This window comes from Acomys minous (genome assembly GCF_964271855.1).
Source record: "Acomys minous genome assembly, chromosome: 6".
Classification (NCBI taxonomy): domain Eukaryota; kingdom Metazoa; phylum Chordata; class Mammalia; order Rodentia; family Muridae; genus Acomys; species Acomys minous.
This window is the reverse complement of record NC_140487.1, coordinates 86,151,184-86,166,122: the sequence shown is the minus strand read 5'-3', so window position 1 is coordinate 86,166,122 and position 14,939 is coordinate 86,151,184. Positions and strand designations below refer to the sequence as shown.

Below are 14,939 nucleotides of genomic sequence, written 5' to 3'. Positions count from 1 at the left end.
GATCCTTCTACTTTGCTCTTCTCCCATGCTTCTCTCATCTAGAGTTAAGGGATACTTCTTAACGCCAAGTGCAAAGTAAAGGAAATGCCTTACTTTAATTGATCGAAGGCGATATGGCCTTTCTATAAATTGAAAGTCTGAGAGGCTTCTATGTGCTAGTTTATTGAAGGCACTAGATGTGAGATATAGCCATAAATCCGGTTGCCTTGGGCCTAGTGGCAGGAAGCTGCTTCTGTGTTTAATAGTCACAGCAGAGAGCCTGTCTGCTGTACCACAGATGGCAGGGAAGCTGCAGACACGACCAAGCTCACATTGCCAGCACCTATAGCCTGGCAGGAAGGACCCTCCTCTTCTGTAGTTCCTAGGATTAGACCCTGAGCCTTACACATGCTAGATAAGCTCTCTACGACGGAAATTAACTTTAAACTCTTTTTTTTTTTTACCTTTGAGACAGCCTCTCACTAAGTTGCCAAGGTTGCTTTGAATTTTCTGTAGCCCATTCAATTTGTAATTCTCCTGTCTCACTAGGATTACAATCTTGTGCCACCCGGGACAGGAATACACTGTATAACTCATGCTGGCCTTGAACTCATAATGTTCCTAGCTCTACCTCTTCAGTGCTGGGATTATAGGTGTGTGCCATGGCTAAAGAAGGACTTTATTGCTGGGAGTGGTGGCGCACGCCTTTAATCCCAGCACTTGGGAGGCAGAGGCAAGCAGATTGCTGTGAGTTCGAGGCCAGCCTGGTCTACAAAGCGAGTCTAGGACAGCCAGGCTACACAGAGGAATCTTGCTGGTGCCCAAGGAAGCCATCGTGGGTGCTGGGAATCAAACCTGGGTCCTCTGGAAGAGCAGCCAGCGCAGGGAGCCATCTCTTCAGGACTAGGAAGGACTTTTCTGGGTAAGAGGAAACCTAGCCATGTTCCTAGGCTGTGGGGAAGGGGCAGCGAGGAGGAATTCTGGATCTGCTGAAGCATCAGAAAGGAACAGGCTCAGGGGTAGGGTGTGGGCAGGAACAGGAAGGACAGAGGGCTGAAGTCAGGCCAGGAAGAGTGAGTCCAAGGTTGAAAAGGAGAGCATTCAAGAATGTCAGCCATGGGGCTGGAATGGTGGCTCAGAGGTTAAGAGCACAGCCTGTTCTTCCAAAGGTCCTGAGTTCAATTCCCAGCAACTACGTGATGGCTCACAATCATCATATAATGAGATCTGGTGCCCTCTTCTGGTGTGTAGGCATATGCAGGCAGGGTTCTATATAAATAGTGAATAAATACGTCTTAAAGAAAAAAAGGTATGTCAGGCCGGGTGTGATGGCTGCACGCCTTTATTTCCAGCACTAAGGAGGCAGAGAGAGGCAGGTGGATCGCTGTGAGTTTGAGGCCAGCCTGGTCTACAAAGTGAGTCCAGGACAGCCAAGGTTACACAGAGAAACCCTGTCTTGAAAACAAAACAAAACAAAACAAAACAAAAAACGAACAAGACAAAAACCACGCCTATTTTTCACTGACAAGCTGAGGACGCTGAAGACACAGCTAGTCTGATGGGACCAGTTCTTGGATAGCGTGTCTCTGAACAAACAGTGTCTCACATCTGAGGGTCCTGAGATTTACTGCCCTGAGTCCAAACAAGAATACATCAGGAAGAGTTTCACTCTTCGTGCCTTAAAAGTGTTTCTATTTTGTCTCTCGAATCCGAACATTTTAGTTACTATTCATCATTAAAAGCATGCTCTTGGGCAAGACAGCTATAGGGCCTTAACTTCCTCACCACAGAATCTAGGTCACACAGGGTGTGCATCTCGGGGCCCTGCCCTCCACCCTACCCTGCTCCACACTTTTATCAGTCCTCGGATGAAACAGGGTGGAGCAGGGAAAAGATCAAGGGCTCGCTTCCTTGATGTCTCTGGCTTTTGGCCTTTCTTGTCACAGATTGCCTGGTTCCAAAGCAACTGTCACCCCAAGATAAACAGGGGTATAAGGTCACAGGAGATGTTCTGGGGTGCTTTGAAGGCCCACTGAGACTCGACCTTTGTTTGAGTCAGGTCCTGTCTCTGTGGAGTTCGGGGTCTGAAGAAGACACATCTCTTCCTTTGCTCTTCTCCATTGTGTGAGCAGGAGCAGGAGCAGGAGCAGGAGCAGGAGCAGGAATCTTATTGGCTGGGAGACTTCTGGATCATGGTGACCTCATAAAGACTCTAAGCCCAGCCTGGGCTGTGGGGGGGAGCCCAGGTAAGCTGAAGGGTGGCTCTGGGAAAGTATCACGGGAGGGGTCAGCCTGCGCCGCCTCCACAAGGCACTTACTACCTTGACCCCAAGCCCGGCTAGGTAAAGGTCTCCCCGCCTGGCTATAATCCCAGTTGTTACTTCATACCTTTGGATTAAAGTTGAATTTTCTGTTGCCATGTGGATGCCCAGGTGGAGGGAACACACCAGCAGCTCAAGGCTCACAGAAACCTATCAGTCTTGGGGGCAGAGAGTCGGGAGAACAGGGAAGAGGAACTAAGCAGGCCCAGAGGGCATGCCACAGATCTCGGCAGGGCAGGCACAGAGGACCCGGGGCCAGAACCTTTTTTTCTCCTTCAGGGAAAGATGATGTGTGGATGGACACTTGCGGATGGCTGCATGTGGCCCAAGAGTGGCAGAAGAAATGGGATGAGAATGAGGAAAGTGCTTTTTCCCACTGAGGGACCCCTAGGAATCTGTGTGGTGTGTGTGTGTGTGTGTGTGTGGGAGAAGTGAGGGTTGAGAAGCGCCCCCCCCCTCACCTCTGTCACTTGCTGGGCGCTTAAAAACCGCAGATGCCGGAACAGTCTCAATGAATGTGCCAGGAAACGAGGGCAGCGGTATCTGTTTTGAAGAGCTGTCATTCACTCTTTCAGTCACTGAGAATGGTTGGAAAGCAGGTTCAAGGCCAGGGCAGGGGATGGATGTGGCTGGAGAGGCAGAGGGAACTACCTGTGGCCTGAGGGGGCCCCCTCTGCTGAAAGAAACCCTGAGGCCGCAGGGCTGACAGGACCCCTTGCTGTCATTCACATGGCTGTTCATCCATAGGTGGATGTTCTCGGGCTGCGCCCAGGAGCTCTTCTTTTTAATGGTGGTCAGGCAAGGTGGTGCACGCCTTTAATCCCAGCCCTCAGTTGCTCAGGCAGGAGGAGCACCAGTTTAAGGCCAGTCTAGGCTACATAGCAGTTTTAAAGGCAGCCTGGGTTGCAGAGTGAAACCCTGTTGCAAAGAAACCAAACCAACTAACCAACTAAGCATAAAAACAAACAAACACTCTTGTGGTTGTTGTTTTTTTAGTATTTTTAGCATGCACTACTGTAGGCTTACCCCGGGTTCGCTCCCATTTTCTGAATCTATATGGTTTTATTTGGGATGTTTTCAGCCATTATTACTTTGAGTGCTTTTCAACACCGTTTTCTCCTTATAAGACTCTGGCCAGTTGATTGTTGGTCACTTTGTTCCTGTCCTCAAGAGTCTGCTATTTTCCCTGTTGCTCATAATAACTGCATTTTTATTTTATATGTTTTTAAAATTAATTTATTCAGATTATGTCTCAATTGTTATCCCATCACTTGTATCTTCCCGTTCCTCCCTCCCTCCCTCCCTCTTTCACCCTATTCCCCTCCCCTAGGTCTGTGACAGAAGGGGATCTTTTCCCCCATAATATGGTCACAGCCTATCAAGTCTCATCTTGGTAGCCTGCTTTTCTTTCTCTGAGTGCCGCCAGGCCTCCCCACCAAGGGGAAGTGGTCAAATATGGGGCACCAGAGTTCATGTCAGAGTCAGTTCCTGCTCTCCACGGAACTGTGGAGAATGTCCTGTCCATTGGCTAGATCTGAATAGGGTTCAATGTTTACTGCAGTATTGTCCTTGGTTGGTGCAGTAGGTTGAGCAGACCCCTCTGATGCTCTCCTTGTGGGTTTCTAGGACCCTCTGGATCCTTCTTTTCCCCATTCTCCCATATTTCTCTCACTTAAAGTCCCAATTGCCTGGTAAGTGAAGACATTCATGGGACATTCCTTTTGGGCTAGTGTCCAATTATAAGTGAGTATATACCATGTGAATCTTTCTGGGTCTGGGTTAACTAACTCAGGATGATCATTTCTAACTCCATGCATTTGCCTATAAATTTCAGGATTTTCTTGTTTTTAATAGCTGAGTAGTATTCCGTAGTGTAAATGTACCACAGTTGGTTTTTTTTTTTTTAATCCATTCTTTGACTGAGGGACATTTAGTTTGTTTCCAGGTTCTGGCTATTATGAATAAGGCTGCTATGAACATGGTTGAGCACATGTCCTTGTTGTGTGCTGGAGCATCTTCTGGGTATACTCCAAGGAGCGGAACAGCTGGGTCTTGAAGTAGCCCTATTCCCAGTTTTCTGAGGAAGCTCCAGATGGATTTCTAAAGTGGTTGTACAAGTTTGCACTCCCACCAGCAATGAAGATGTGTTCCCCTTTCTCCACATCCTTGCCAGCATGTGCTGTCATTGGAGTATATATTTTTATAGATTTATTTATTGTCTACTGAGACAAGGTCTCACCATGCACTTTCAACTGGTCTGGAACTCTCTATGTAGACGAGGCTGGTCCTGAACTCACTGAGCTTTGTCTCCTGAGCGCTAGGTGTGCACCGCCATGACCAGCTGATGTCTTTATTTGTATTTCATATGTGTGTATGTTTGACCTGCATGCATGTACGTTTTACCGTGCGCATATCTGGTGCCTGTGGAGGCTGGAAGAGGGAGTTGGTACTCCTGGAATTGAAGTTATAGACGGTTGTGAGCGGCCATCCGAGGCTGGGCAGTAAATACGGGCCCACAAGAGTAGTCAGTGCTCTTAACTGTTGAGCTTTCTCTCCAGTTCCAAGCCTCTCTGATTTATTATTTCTTTTACATTGTGTTTTTTTTGTTTTTTGTTTTTTGTTTTTTTTGTTTTTTTTTTTTTTTGAGCATGCAATCGGGGAACTTGCTGTGCACAGAGGGTGACAGGTGACAGTCTGGTCCCTCTGCTTTTCTGGTACAGGCCTGCACCCTCATGCCTCGATGGACTAAGACCTTAGTGATTTGTCTTCTGTCTCTACTGTACTGAGGGCCTCAGACAAGCTTTTCAAAATGTGGTTATTGGGGAGACGAGGGAATGGGAGTCATTGCTTAGAGGATGTGTTTTGGGGGATACCGGAAGAACACATGCTAAGGAGATGCACGAGGTATTTTATTTTATTTTTTGGTTGAGATTAGAGTCATACTCTGTGTCATGGGCTAGCCTGGAGCTTATTAGCAGGACTCAAACTCCCAGTGTTTCTCTTATTTCTGAATCCCAAGTATAGGTGTGAGCCACCATGCCTGACTTTGGTGTTGTTTGCAACAAAGTCTTACTCAGTACCCAGGATGGCCTTGAACTTGTGGTCTCTGTTCTCATCCTCCTGAGCATCGGGATCACAGTGCTCTACCACCACACCTAGCTAAGACAGGAGCCCTCTCTGTAGCCCAGCCTATCCTGGGACTCACTGGGTATTCCAGGCTAGCCTTGGGCTCATGGTCATCCTTCTGCCTCACTTTACTAGTTCTGGGATTACAGGTGTGCCCTAATGTACTCAGCTACATGGTAAATGTTCTTACATACATAGTATCCCTCTTTTTTTTTTTTAAAGAAGATTTATTTATTATTATATATACAGTGCTTTGCCTGCATGTACACTTGCAGGCCAGAAGAGGGCATTAGATCACATTATAGATGGTTGTGAGCCACCATGTGGTTGCTGAGAATTGAACTCAGGACCTCTGGAAGAAAAGTCAGTGCTCTTAACCTCTGAGCCATCTCTCCAGCCCCATATTATCACTCTTAAGTAGAGATCACTGAAACAGGAACATTCTGGAGGGGATATGTTTGGTACTTTGGTTGTGATGATGGTATTCTATATGCATGCTTACGTCCAAACTCATCAAAATATGGACATTAAATACAGGCACTGTGGTGGTTTGTTTTTTATTTATTTTTTTTTTAGGGTTTTTTGAGACTGGGTTTCTCTGTGTAGCCCTGGCTGTCTTAGACTCGCTTTGTAGATCAGGCTGGCCTTGAACTCACAGAGATCGGCCTGACTCTGCCTCCCGAGTGCTGGGACTAAAGGCGTGCGCCACCACCACCCAGCTCTGTGTTTGTTTTTATAAAGAAAGGTCTTGTGTAATCCAGGCTGGCTGTGAAGTACCTCTCAAGTGTTGGGATTACAGATGTGTAGTCTGCTCCTCTCTTTTTTAAAGATTAATTTAAAAAATATTTTATGCAAATTGATTTTTTTCCTGAATTATGTTTGTACCACATGTGCATGCGGTGTCTGCAGAGGCCAGAAGAGGGTGTCAGATCACCTGGAACTGAAGTTACCGATGGTTGTGAGCCTCCATGTGGGCACTGAGAATCAAACCCGGGTTCTTTGGAAGAGAGCCAGGAAGTCTCTTAACTGATGAGACGTATCTCCAATCACCCCTTTGCCCACTCCCACCCCTTATTTTTTTGAGACAGGGTCTTTCTATGCAACTCATGACTGGCCTGGAACTTGCTACATAGACCAGGCTGGCCCAGAACTCACTGAGATTGCCCATGTCTGTCTCTCAAATGCCAGGATTAAAGGCGTGCGCCACCACTCCCTGCTGAGCATTACCCATGTGGTGGAGGGCAAGCCATGAATTGCCTCCCACTTTGAGGATTCTCTGAAGACTTGTCCACCTGTGGCAGGATAGAAGAGGAGGGCTGAGGGAGAAGAAAGTGTCAGGGAGAGTTGCTCTGTCCTGTCAACCTGTCCTCTACTCACTGCCTCACAGGCCACACCAGTCTGCATTACTCCAGGTCAAAAAGGCCTCCCTTTGATAACTATGGTGTGTGTGTGTGTGTGTGTGTGAGTGTGTGTGTGTGTGTGTGTGTGTGTGTGTGTGTGTGTGTAAGTGAGTGCATGTGCAAGCATCTGTGTATATGAGATAGAAAAAAGGTGAAGAGCAAACATAGGTCCCTGGTGAAATAAAAGGAGGAAAAGACCAGGGCTTTGGTGAGGGACTCAAACCAAGGAGCCTCAACATTTTCAACTCCTTGGCTACAGGTGAAGTAGATTTTTCTGGCAATGGTAAGGTTGCTCTTCCTGCTTTGCAGACACCAGGTCTTAGGGATGTATGTGGCCTCCCCCTGGCATCAAGGTCCTGGTTGTCCTTTGCCACGGCCTCTAGCAAAAAGGATAGGAAGAGTAACCAAGGAAAGCGTCCTGCAGGCTCACACTCCTGTAAGACTGGGTGCTATGGAAGAACACAGGGCCGGTGGGGCAAAGTCCCGTGTCCAGGCCATTCCCTCACACTAGTAAGATGGGCTGATCTATGCCTTGGGACCACATGACCTCAAGTGTCTGGCCTTTCCAGGGCTAAGCCATGGTGTAGATGCAGGTTGCTGGGATGAACAAATGATTCAGGGAACAAGTACATGAGCAAGTAAGAGGTGGAAGGGACAGGAAGTGAGCTAAGTGAGGGAACGGATGAGTAAAACAATATTGAAGAAGGTAAGATGAGAACCCAAACGTTACCGAGAGCTCCCTGTGTGCAGGTGCCATGCCGGCCATCACAGAAACCAGCTGTGAGCGAGCAAGGCGGAGGCAGTCTCTGCCGCTATCGAGTTTCTTGCCTGGCAGAGAAGCCGGATGTGTGTGCCAGGAAAAGGGAAGCCAGCAGGCTGCTCTGAGAGCTTACAGGTGGCCTTCGCCTGTGTAGGGACCCTACAAGGGCGAAGCTTTAAGTGGTGGCCGGAGTAGGGAAATGGAAGAGAGGAATCCAGCCTGTGGAAGGTCCAGACCTGCAAAGGTGGAGTGGGGGAAGGGGAGGGTATTGGGGGGCTTTAGGAGGGCCATGCCAGGTGATACAGAAGAGCCCTTTAGGGCCTACTAACAACTGGGAACTCTGTTCTAAGGACAACAGGAAGCTATAGTTGAGTGTAGCCAGTCTCTCTTGCTCTGACTTGATTTTCTTTGTATGTCTTCCCAGGGGCCCACTGCTTAAGAACACCATGCTGACAGGTGAGAGATCCTATGGGGGAGGGTGGCCCAGTGGTGGGGTCCAGTGGATTGGGGAATTCACCCACGGTTAGATTGTTGGACAAGTAGCTTGTGTGGTCTCTTGCCAGGCTATAAGATGCTCTGCCAAGGGGCCTTTGAGGCTCTGGCCTGTGACCACATGCAGAGCAGTTATAGTGACTTAGGAGTTTGTCCCAAGACCCAGGGAGCCTTGTTGGTGAACTAAGGTCACATGGGGCTGGCTGAGAATTGGGTAACATATGACAAAGTACCTTATCCTCTTTCAACCTTTAAGTGCTCATTTGCCTGTTTATAGACTGACTTGGGTGCTTGGCACTGACCGGGGAGTTAGAGATGCTTCGGGGTCCAAGATACAGTTTCCCCCTCCTTTTTCCTCCTCTTCTTCCTTCCCTTCTCTCTATTTCTTCTTCCCTTTTCCATCCTTATGTCCTGTTCTTTCTTTCTTATGTACATTTTTTGGAGACAGGATTTTTAAAAAAAATAAATTTATTCTTTATATTTATTTATTTATTTATTATGTATACAGTATTCTGCCTGCATGTACACCTACACACCAGAAGAGGGCAGCAGATCTCATTATAGATGGTTGTGAGCCACCATGTGGTTGCTGGGAATTGAACTCAAGACCTTTGGAAGAGCAGATGGTGCTCTTAACCTCTGAGCCATCTCTCCAGTCCTGGAGACAGGATCTTAATGGCCCAGGCTGGCCTTGAATTATCCTTCCTCCCTCAACCTCCCAAATGCCGGGGTTACAGGGTGAGCCACCATGTCTGGCTGAAATAACCGCAGCTCTTGACACCTAGAACTTGTCTCCTACAGAGCTCAGTCAGTCATTAGAATGAAAGGGGGAATACGTATTTTGCTGTGGAGAGCTGAGGTTGGCAAGGGGCCGTGGGAGGTACCAAGCTGAAGGCAGTTCAGGACATGAGGTGAGGGGGAGCAGGATGCAGTTAGGAGGCCATTATCCGTGACACAGAGTGGAGATAGTGACAAGGGGACTGGGGTGTGGTGAAGCTAGGAAGGGGATACTGGGAACAGCAAGAGGCCCCCCCTTTACGACAGGGTTCCAGCAGGCTACCTTCATCTTCTCTCCCAGGAATGCTGCAGGGAGCCCTATACTCAGCAGCTGGAGAAAAGGGACATCAGTACTGAAAGGCTTCCAGAGGGGACATGGCCCTGAGCCGGGGTGCTAGCCTCATTTTCCGTGAAGACCTAGAGAAGACACCAAGTCCCAACTCCTGTGAGGTCCCAGGAATAATGTCCAGCACCGCGCCCAGGCCCACCCCAGACCTGGCCCTTGCTTCTCTCCCGGTACATGGCTTGGCTCTCAGTCCAGTCATTCATCCATCTCTGGGTCCTGACCCAGACGGGGTCCCTGGCCCAGTGTCCAGTGACACGCCCAGCCCCAACGCCAGTGGGACCACAGCTCCGCCCTCCATCCAGATCAACAGCTACTCTGTGGATGCTGCAGACCAGAGTCTGAACCATGTCTCCAGGCCCGACTCAGCAGGGACTCTCTGCCCAGACTCACAACCAGTTCAAAGGCCCAGCTCTACCCAGGCCACTATTTTGAGTCCAGAGAATCCTTCTAGCCCAAGTTCTGAGGATGCCTCCAAGTCCCTCCCAAGCAAGGTTTTTGATTTGGGTCAGAGTAACACTAATCCTTCCAGGCCTGAGCCAAACCTCTTTGTAAGGGCTCTCTCCAGAGAAGCCTTGGTCCGGACTCATAGCATCTCCAGGCAGGGCTCTCAGGTGCCTCTTCTTCTGCCCTCTAACACCTCTTTGGACCGAACGCGCTCTGGGAGCATCTCCAAGGCAAACCTGGGTATAGTTTCAAACCTGAACGAGGCCATCACGTTGACTTCACGTACTATTTTTGCATCTGTCTCCAAAGAAACCTTTGGGACATCCTGGAACACAGGCTCCAAGGGGTCCATCAGTGTGATTTCCAACAGCCAACCCAGGTCTAGTTTGAATGGGACAGTTGCACAGCCCTCACGTGCCAGCCTGATTCCCGGCTCCAGTGAAGGTCTCAGCCTGTACTCAAGTGCCCGAGCACCCAACTCTGCTCTTTCTCCGTCTTCCTGCATGACGCTGATCCTGGGCTCTGAGTCCCTGAGCATGGACTCCAGCTTCATGGTGAGCGACACCTCCACCTTGACCCTGAGCAGCCAGCAAGATTACTCTGAGGACAACAGCATCCGCACCATGCCCCTGGAGGAGGATCTGGCAAAGTGGGACAGCCTGCAGGGTGCCACAGCTTTCCGAAGCCCCCCTGAGGGTGAGTAGGGAAAAGGACACTGCCTGGAAGGACATTCTTCAGAACCGTAAGGCAGGGAGGGTAATGGAGAGGGATGGGAAGTGAGCAGATAGCAGTCATAGCACAGTGGTAATTGCTGTGCTCTAGCTGGAACCTTGGACAGCTGTATGACTCGGGAGCTACTCAGCCTCCTTAGGTGTCAACTTCTCTCTCTCTCTCTCTCTCTCTCTCTCTCTCTCTCTCTCTCTCTCTCTCTCTCTTTGGTTTTTTTTTTTTTTTTTTTTTGAAATGTGTGGTTTTTTTTTTTAAAGATTTATTTTATTTGACTGCTTTATCTGCAGAAGAAGGCACCGGATCCCATTATAGATGGTTGTGAGCTATCATGTGGTTGCTGGGAATTGAACTCAGGACCTCTGGAAGAGCAGGTGGTCCTCTTAACCACTGAGCCATATCGCCAGCCCCTCTCTGGTTTTTTTTGAGACAGAGGTTTTCTGTGTAGCCTTGGCTGTCCTGGACTTGCTTTGTAGATCAGGCTGGCTTTGAACTCATGAAGATCAGCCTACCTCTGCCTCCCAAGAGCTGGGATTAAAGGCGTGTGCCACCACACCCAGCTGGGTGTCAATTTCTTTAACTGTAATATGATAATCCTTCCATTCTTTTTTCTTTTTTTTTCTTGACAAGGTCTCACTATGTAGCCTTGCCTGTCCTGGACCCACTATGTAGACCAGGCTGGCCTCGAACTCACAGAAATGTCCTGCCTCTGCAGTGCTGGGATCAAAGATGTGCTCTACCAGGCAAGGGTCCTTCTGTTCTCTTCAAGTCCTGAATCTGCCACTAGACACACGCCCCATACAGAATGTCTTGCTCTTGACTCCCTAGGCCGAAGTCTGGCCAGAGGAGCAAGGAAACTCTAGGCTCAGCTTGGTCTCCTCAGTAGAGATCTGAGGTGCAGGAGGTCTGTTGCTGTGTATTCTCTCAGTTGGTATTTCTGCCATGTTTTTTATGGAGAGAAGGTCTCATGTAGCCCACGGTGGCCTTAAACTAGTTACACACTGGAGGATGAAGCTGAGTTCTCAATCTCAACTGGAGCGATTCCAGGGTTTGACACCACATCTGGATCAACCAATATTTCTTTTTCGTTCCTGCACCAATGCCGTGATGTGGTGTGGTGTGTGTGTGTGTGTGTGTGTGTGTGTGTGTGTGTGTGTGTGTGTGTGTGTGTGTACAGAGGTCAATCTCAGCTGTCACTCCTTAGGAGGCCACCCTCCTGGTGTTTTGAGACCATCAGGGTCTCTCCTTGACCTGGAGCTCACCAAGTAGGCCAGAGGCTGGCTAGAGAGCCCTAGAGATTCACCGGTGTCTGACTCCCCAGCCCCGAGAGTGCAAACACAGACGGCCATATGAGGATCCAACCCAGGTCCTCATGGTGTGCAACAAGCACTTTACTGACTGACCTGTCTCCCCAGCCCCACGCCATCTGTGATTTGAAAACATCCTGATTGCTAGGCATGGTGGCGCAGGGCTGTGATTCTGACACTCAAGAGGTGAAGGTGGAGAGGCCAGAAGTATTTTGTGGCCTGGCCTGGGTTATATAGCATGTTCAGGACCAGCCTATGTTATGAGACTATCTCAACAAAGTAAAAAGCAAGCAAGCAAACTCATGGCTTTATAATTATGTAAGCCTATCTAATAGGCTTCTGAAAGCCCCACTCAGATTCACTAGCCATCAGTAAACCTTCATTCTTTCATACATTTTCATCATTACTGTTGCTATTTTTAAAATCAGTTTATTTGCCGGGCGGTAGTGGTGGATGCCTTTAATCCCAGCCCTGGGGAGGCAGAGGCAGGTGGATCGCTGTGAGTTTGAGGCCAGCCTGGTCTACAAAGTGAGTCCAGAACCGCCAAGGCTACACAGGGGAACCCTGTCTCCAAAAACCAAAAACCAAAAAAAAAAAAAAAAAAAAAAAAAAAAATCAATTTATTTGCTCTACATCCTGATTGCAGTACCCCCCCTTTTCTCCTCCCATTCCCCCTTTCCACCCTCACCCCTGCCATCCTTCTGTACTTCCCCTCTCGTCAAAAAAATGTCTCAGAAAAAGGGAGACCTCCCATGGATATCAACCGGCCTAGCACATTAAGTTGCAGTAGGACTGGCAGTCATCTCTCCCACCCTGGCTAGGCAAGGCAGCCCAGCTAGGGGCAAGGGATTTAAAGGCAGGCAACAGAGCCAGAGACAGTTCCCATCTGCTGTTAGGAGTCGCACATGAGGACCAGGCTGCACAACTGTTACATATGTCCTGAGGGGCCTAGGTCTGTCCCATGTATGCTCTCTGGAGGTTCAGTCTGTGAGCCCCTATGGGCCCAGGTTATTTGATTCTGTAGCTTTTCTTGTGGTGTCCTTGACCTCTCTGGCTCCTTCGGTTCTCTGTCCCCCTCTTCCATAGAACTCCCCAAGCTCTGCCCCGTGTTCGGCTGTGTGTCTCCGCAACTGTTTCCGTCAGTTGCTGGGTGAAACCTCCTAGGTGACAGCCACGCCAGGCCGTATAGCAGAATATCTTCAATAATATCAGGGATGGTGTCTCTCTCTCTCATGGCCAAGGCCTCTCAAGCTCAGCCAGTGATTGGTTGGCCATTCCTTCACTCTCTGCTCCACTTTACCCCTGCACATCTTGTTGGCAGGAGAAATTGTGGGTCTAAGGTTTGGTGGCTGAGCCGGTGTCCCAGCCCCTCCATTGGATGTCTTTTCTGGCCACAGGAGATGGCCATTTCAAGCTCCATAGCCCCCATTGCTGGGAGTCCCAGCCAGGGTCACCCTCACAGACTGCTGGGAGCTTCCATTGTTCTAGGGTTCTTGTCACAGAGAAGTTCCCTGTACTAGTTCTCTCTCCTCACATTCTCTCCCTGGCCCCGCCACTTGATCCTTCCTGCTCCCCTCCCTCCCTCCCTCCCTCCCTCCCTTCCTCCCTCCCTCCCTCTCTCTACACTAGATGTTCACTCTGTTTCTCCTTCTCAGTGAGATTCAAGCATCCCACCCCCTTTGGAACCTCCTTATTACTTAGTTTCTTTGGGTCAATAGATTGTAGCATGGCTACCCTGTACTTTATGGCTACTATCCACTTATAAGTGAGTACATACCATGCGTGTCTTTCTCAGTCTGGGCTACCTCACTCAGGGTGATCTTTTCTAGTTCCATCCATTTGCCTGCAAATGTCATGTCATTGTTTTTAAAAGCCGAGCAATATTCCATTGTGTAAATGTACCACATTTTCTTTATCCATTCTTTAGTTGAGAGACGTAAAGGTTGTTACCAATTTCTGGCTATTATGAATAAAAGCTGTCATGAACATAGTTGAGCAACTCTCCTTGTGGTATGGGGGAGCTTCTTTTGGGTATATGCCCAGAAGTGGTTTAGCCGAGTCCTGAGGTAGAACTATTCCCAGTTTCTGAGAAACTGCCAGATTGATTTCCAAAGTGGTTGTACAGGTTTTCACTCCTACTGAGCATATACCTGTAACCTCTGCATTCAGGGAGGCAGAGGCAGGCTGATCTCTGTGAGGTCAATCAAGGCCACCCTGGTCTATAAAGCAAGTCCGAGACAGCCAAAGCTACAAGAGAAACCCTGTCTTGGAAAAAAAAAAATAAAACCAAAACCCCCCAAAAGTTTGTATTCTCACCAGCAATGGAGGAGTGTTCCCTTTGCTCCACATCCTTGTCAGCATGTGCTGTCACTTGAGTTTTTGCTCTTAGCCATTCTGACAGGTATAAGATAGAACCTCAGAGCCATTTTGACTTGCATTTCCCTGTTGACTAATGACTTTGAACAAAGATGTCTTTAACTGGTTTTTTGGCCATTAGAGATTCCTCTGTTGAAAATTCTCTGATTAGCCAGTATCCCATTTTTAAATTGGGTTATTTGGTTTCTTAGTGTTTAATTTATTGAGTTCTTAATATATTTTGGATATTAGCTCTTTGTCAGTTATAGGGTTGGTGAAAATCTTTTCCCATTCTGTAGGCTGCCATTTTGCCCTATTGACAGTGTCCTTTGTCTTATAGAAACTTTTCAGTTTCATAAGGCTCCATTTATTAATTGTTAATCTTAGAGCCTGAGCTCTTGGTGTTTTGTTCAGCAAGTTGTCCCCTGTACCAATGAGTTCAAGGGTATCCCCACTTTCTCTTCTATCAGATTGGTGCATCTGGTTTTATGTTGGGGTCTTTGATCCATTTGGACTGAGGTTTATGCAGGGTGATAAATATGGATCTATTTGCATTCTTCTACATGCAGACATCCAGTTAGACCAGCACCATTTGTTGAAAATGCTTTCTTTTTTCCATTGTATAATTTTGGTTTCTTTGTCAAAAATTGAGTGACCATAGGTGTGCAGGTTTATATCTGGATCTTCAGTTGGATTTCATTCATCAACCTTTTTTTAATTTTATTTTTTATTTTTTGGTTTTTTTGAGACAGGGTCTCTTTGTGTTAGGCTTGGCTGTCCTGGACTCACTTTGTAGACCAGGCTGGCCTCGAACTCACAGCAACTCGCCGCGTCTGCCTCCCGAGTGCTGTGATTAAAGGCATGCACCACCACGCTGCCCAGCCTCAACCTATCTGTTTTTATGCC

At 48.2% G+C, this 14,939-nt stretch overlaps 1 protein-coding gene across 6 annotated transcripts in view; it reads left to right on the top strand.

Moving 5' to 3' along the window:
• Positions 1-2,194: 2,194 nt before the first annotated feature.
• Positions 2,195-14,939, top strand: part of MROH7 (maestro heat like repeat family member 7) — a 56,363-nt gene continuing 43,618 nt past the window's right edge. For 4 of the 6 annotated variants that reach the window (XM_084785563.1, XM_084785565.1, XM_084785564.1 and 1 more), the window contains exons 1-3: positions 2,195-2,225; positions 8,011-8,042; positions 9,157-10,341. In XM_084785563.1, the coding sequence (XP_084641689.1) occupies positions 9,231-10,341 (1,111 nt within the window). In that variant the 5' untranslated portion in view covers positions 2,195-2,225; positions 8,011-8,042; positions 9,157-9,230. The other 2 variants (XM_084785561.1, XM_084785562.1) reach the window with 2 other exon arrangements.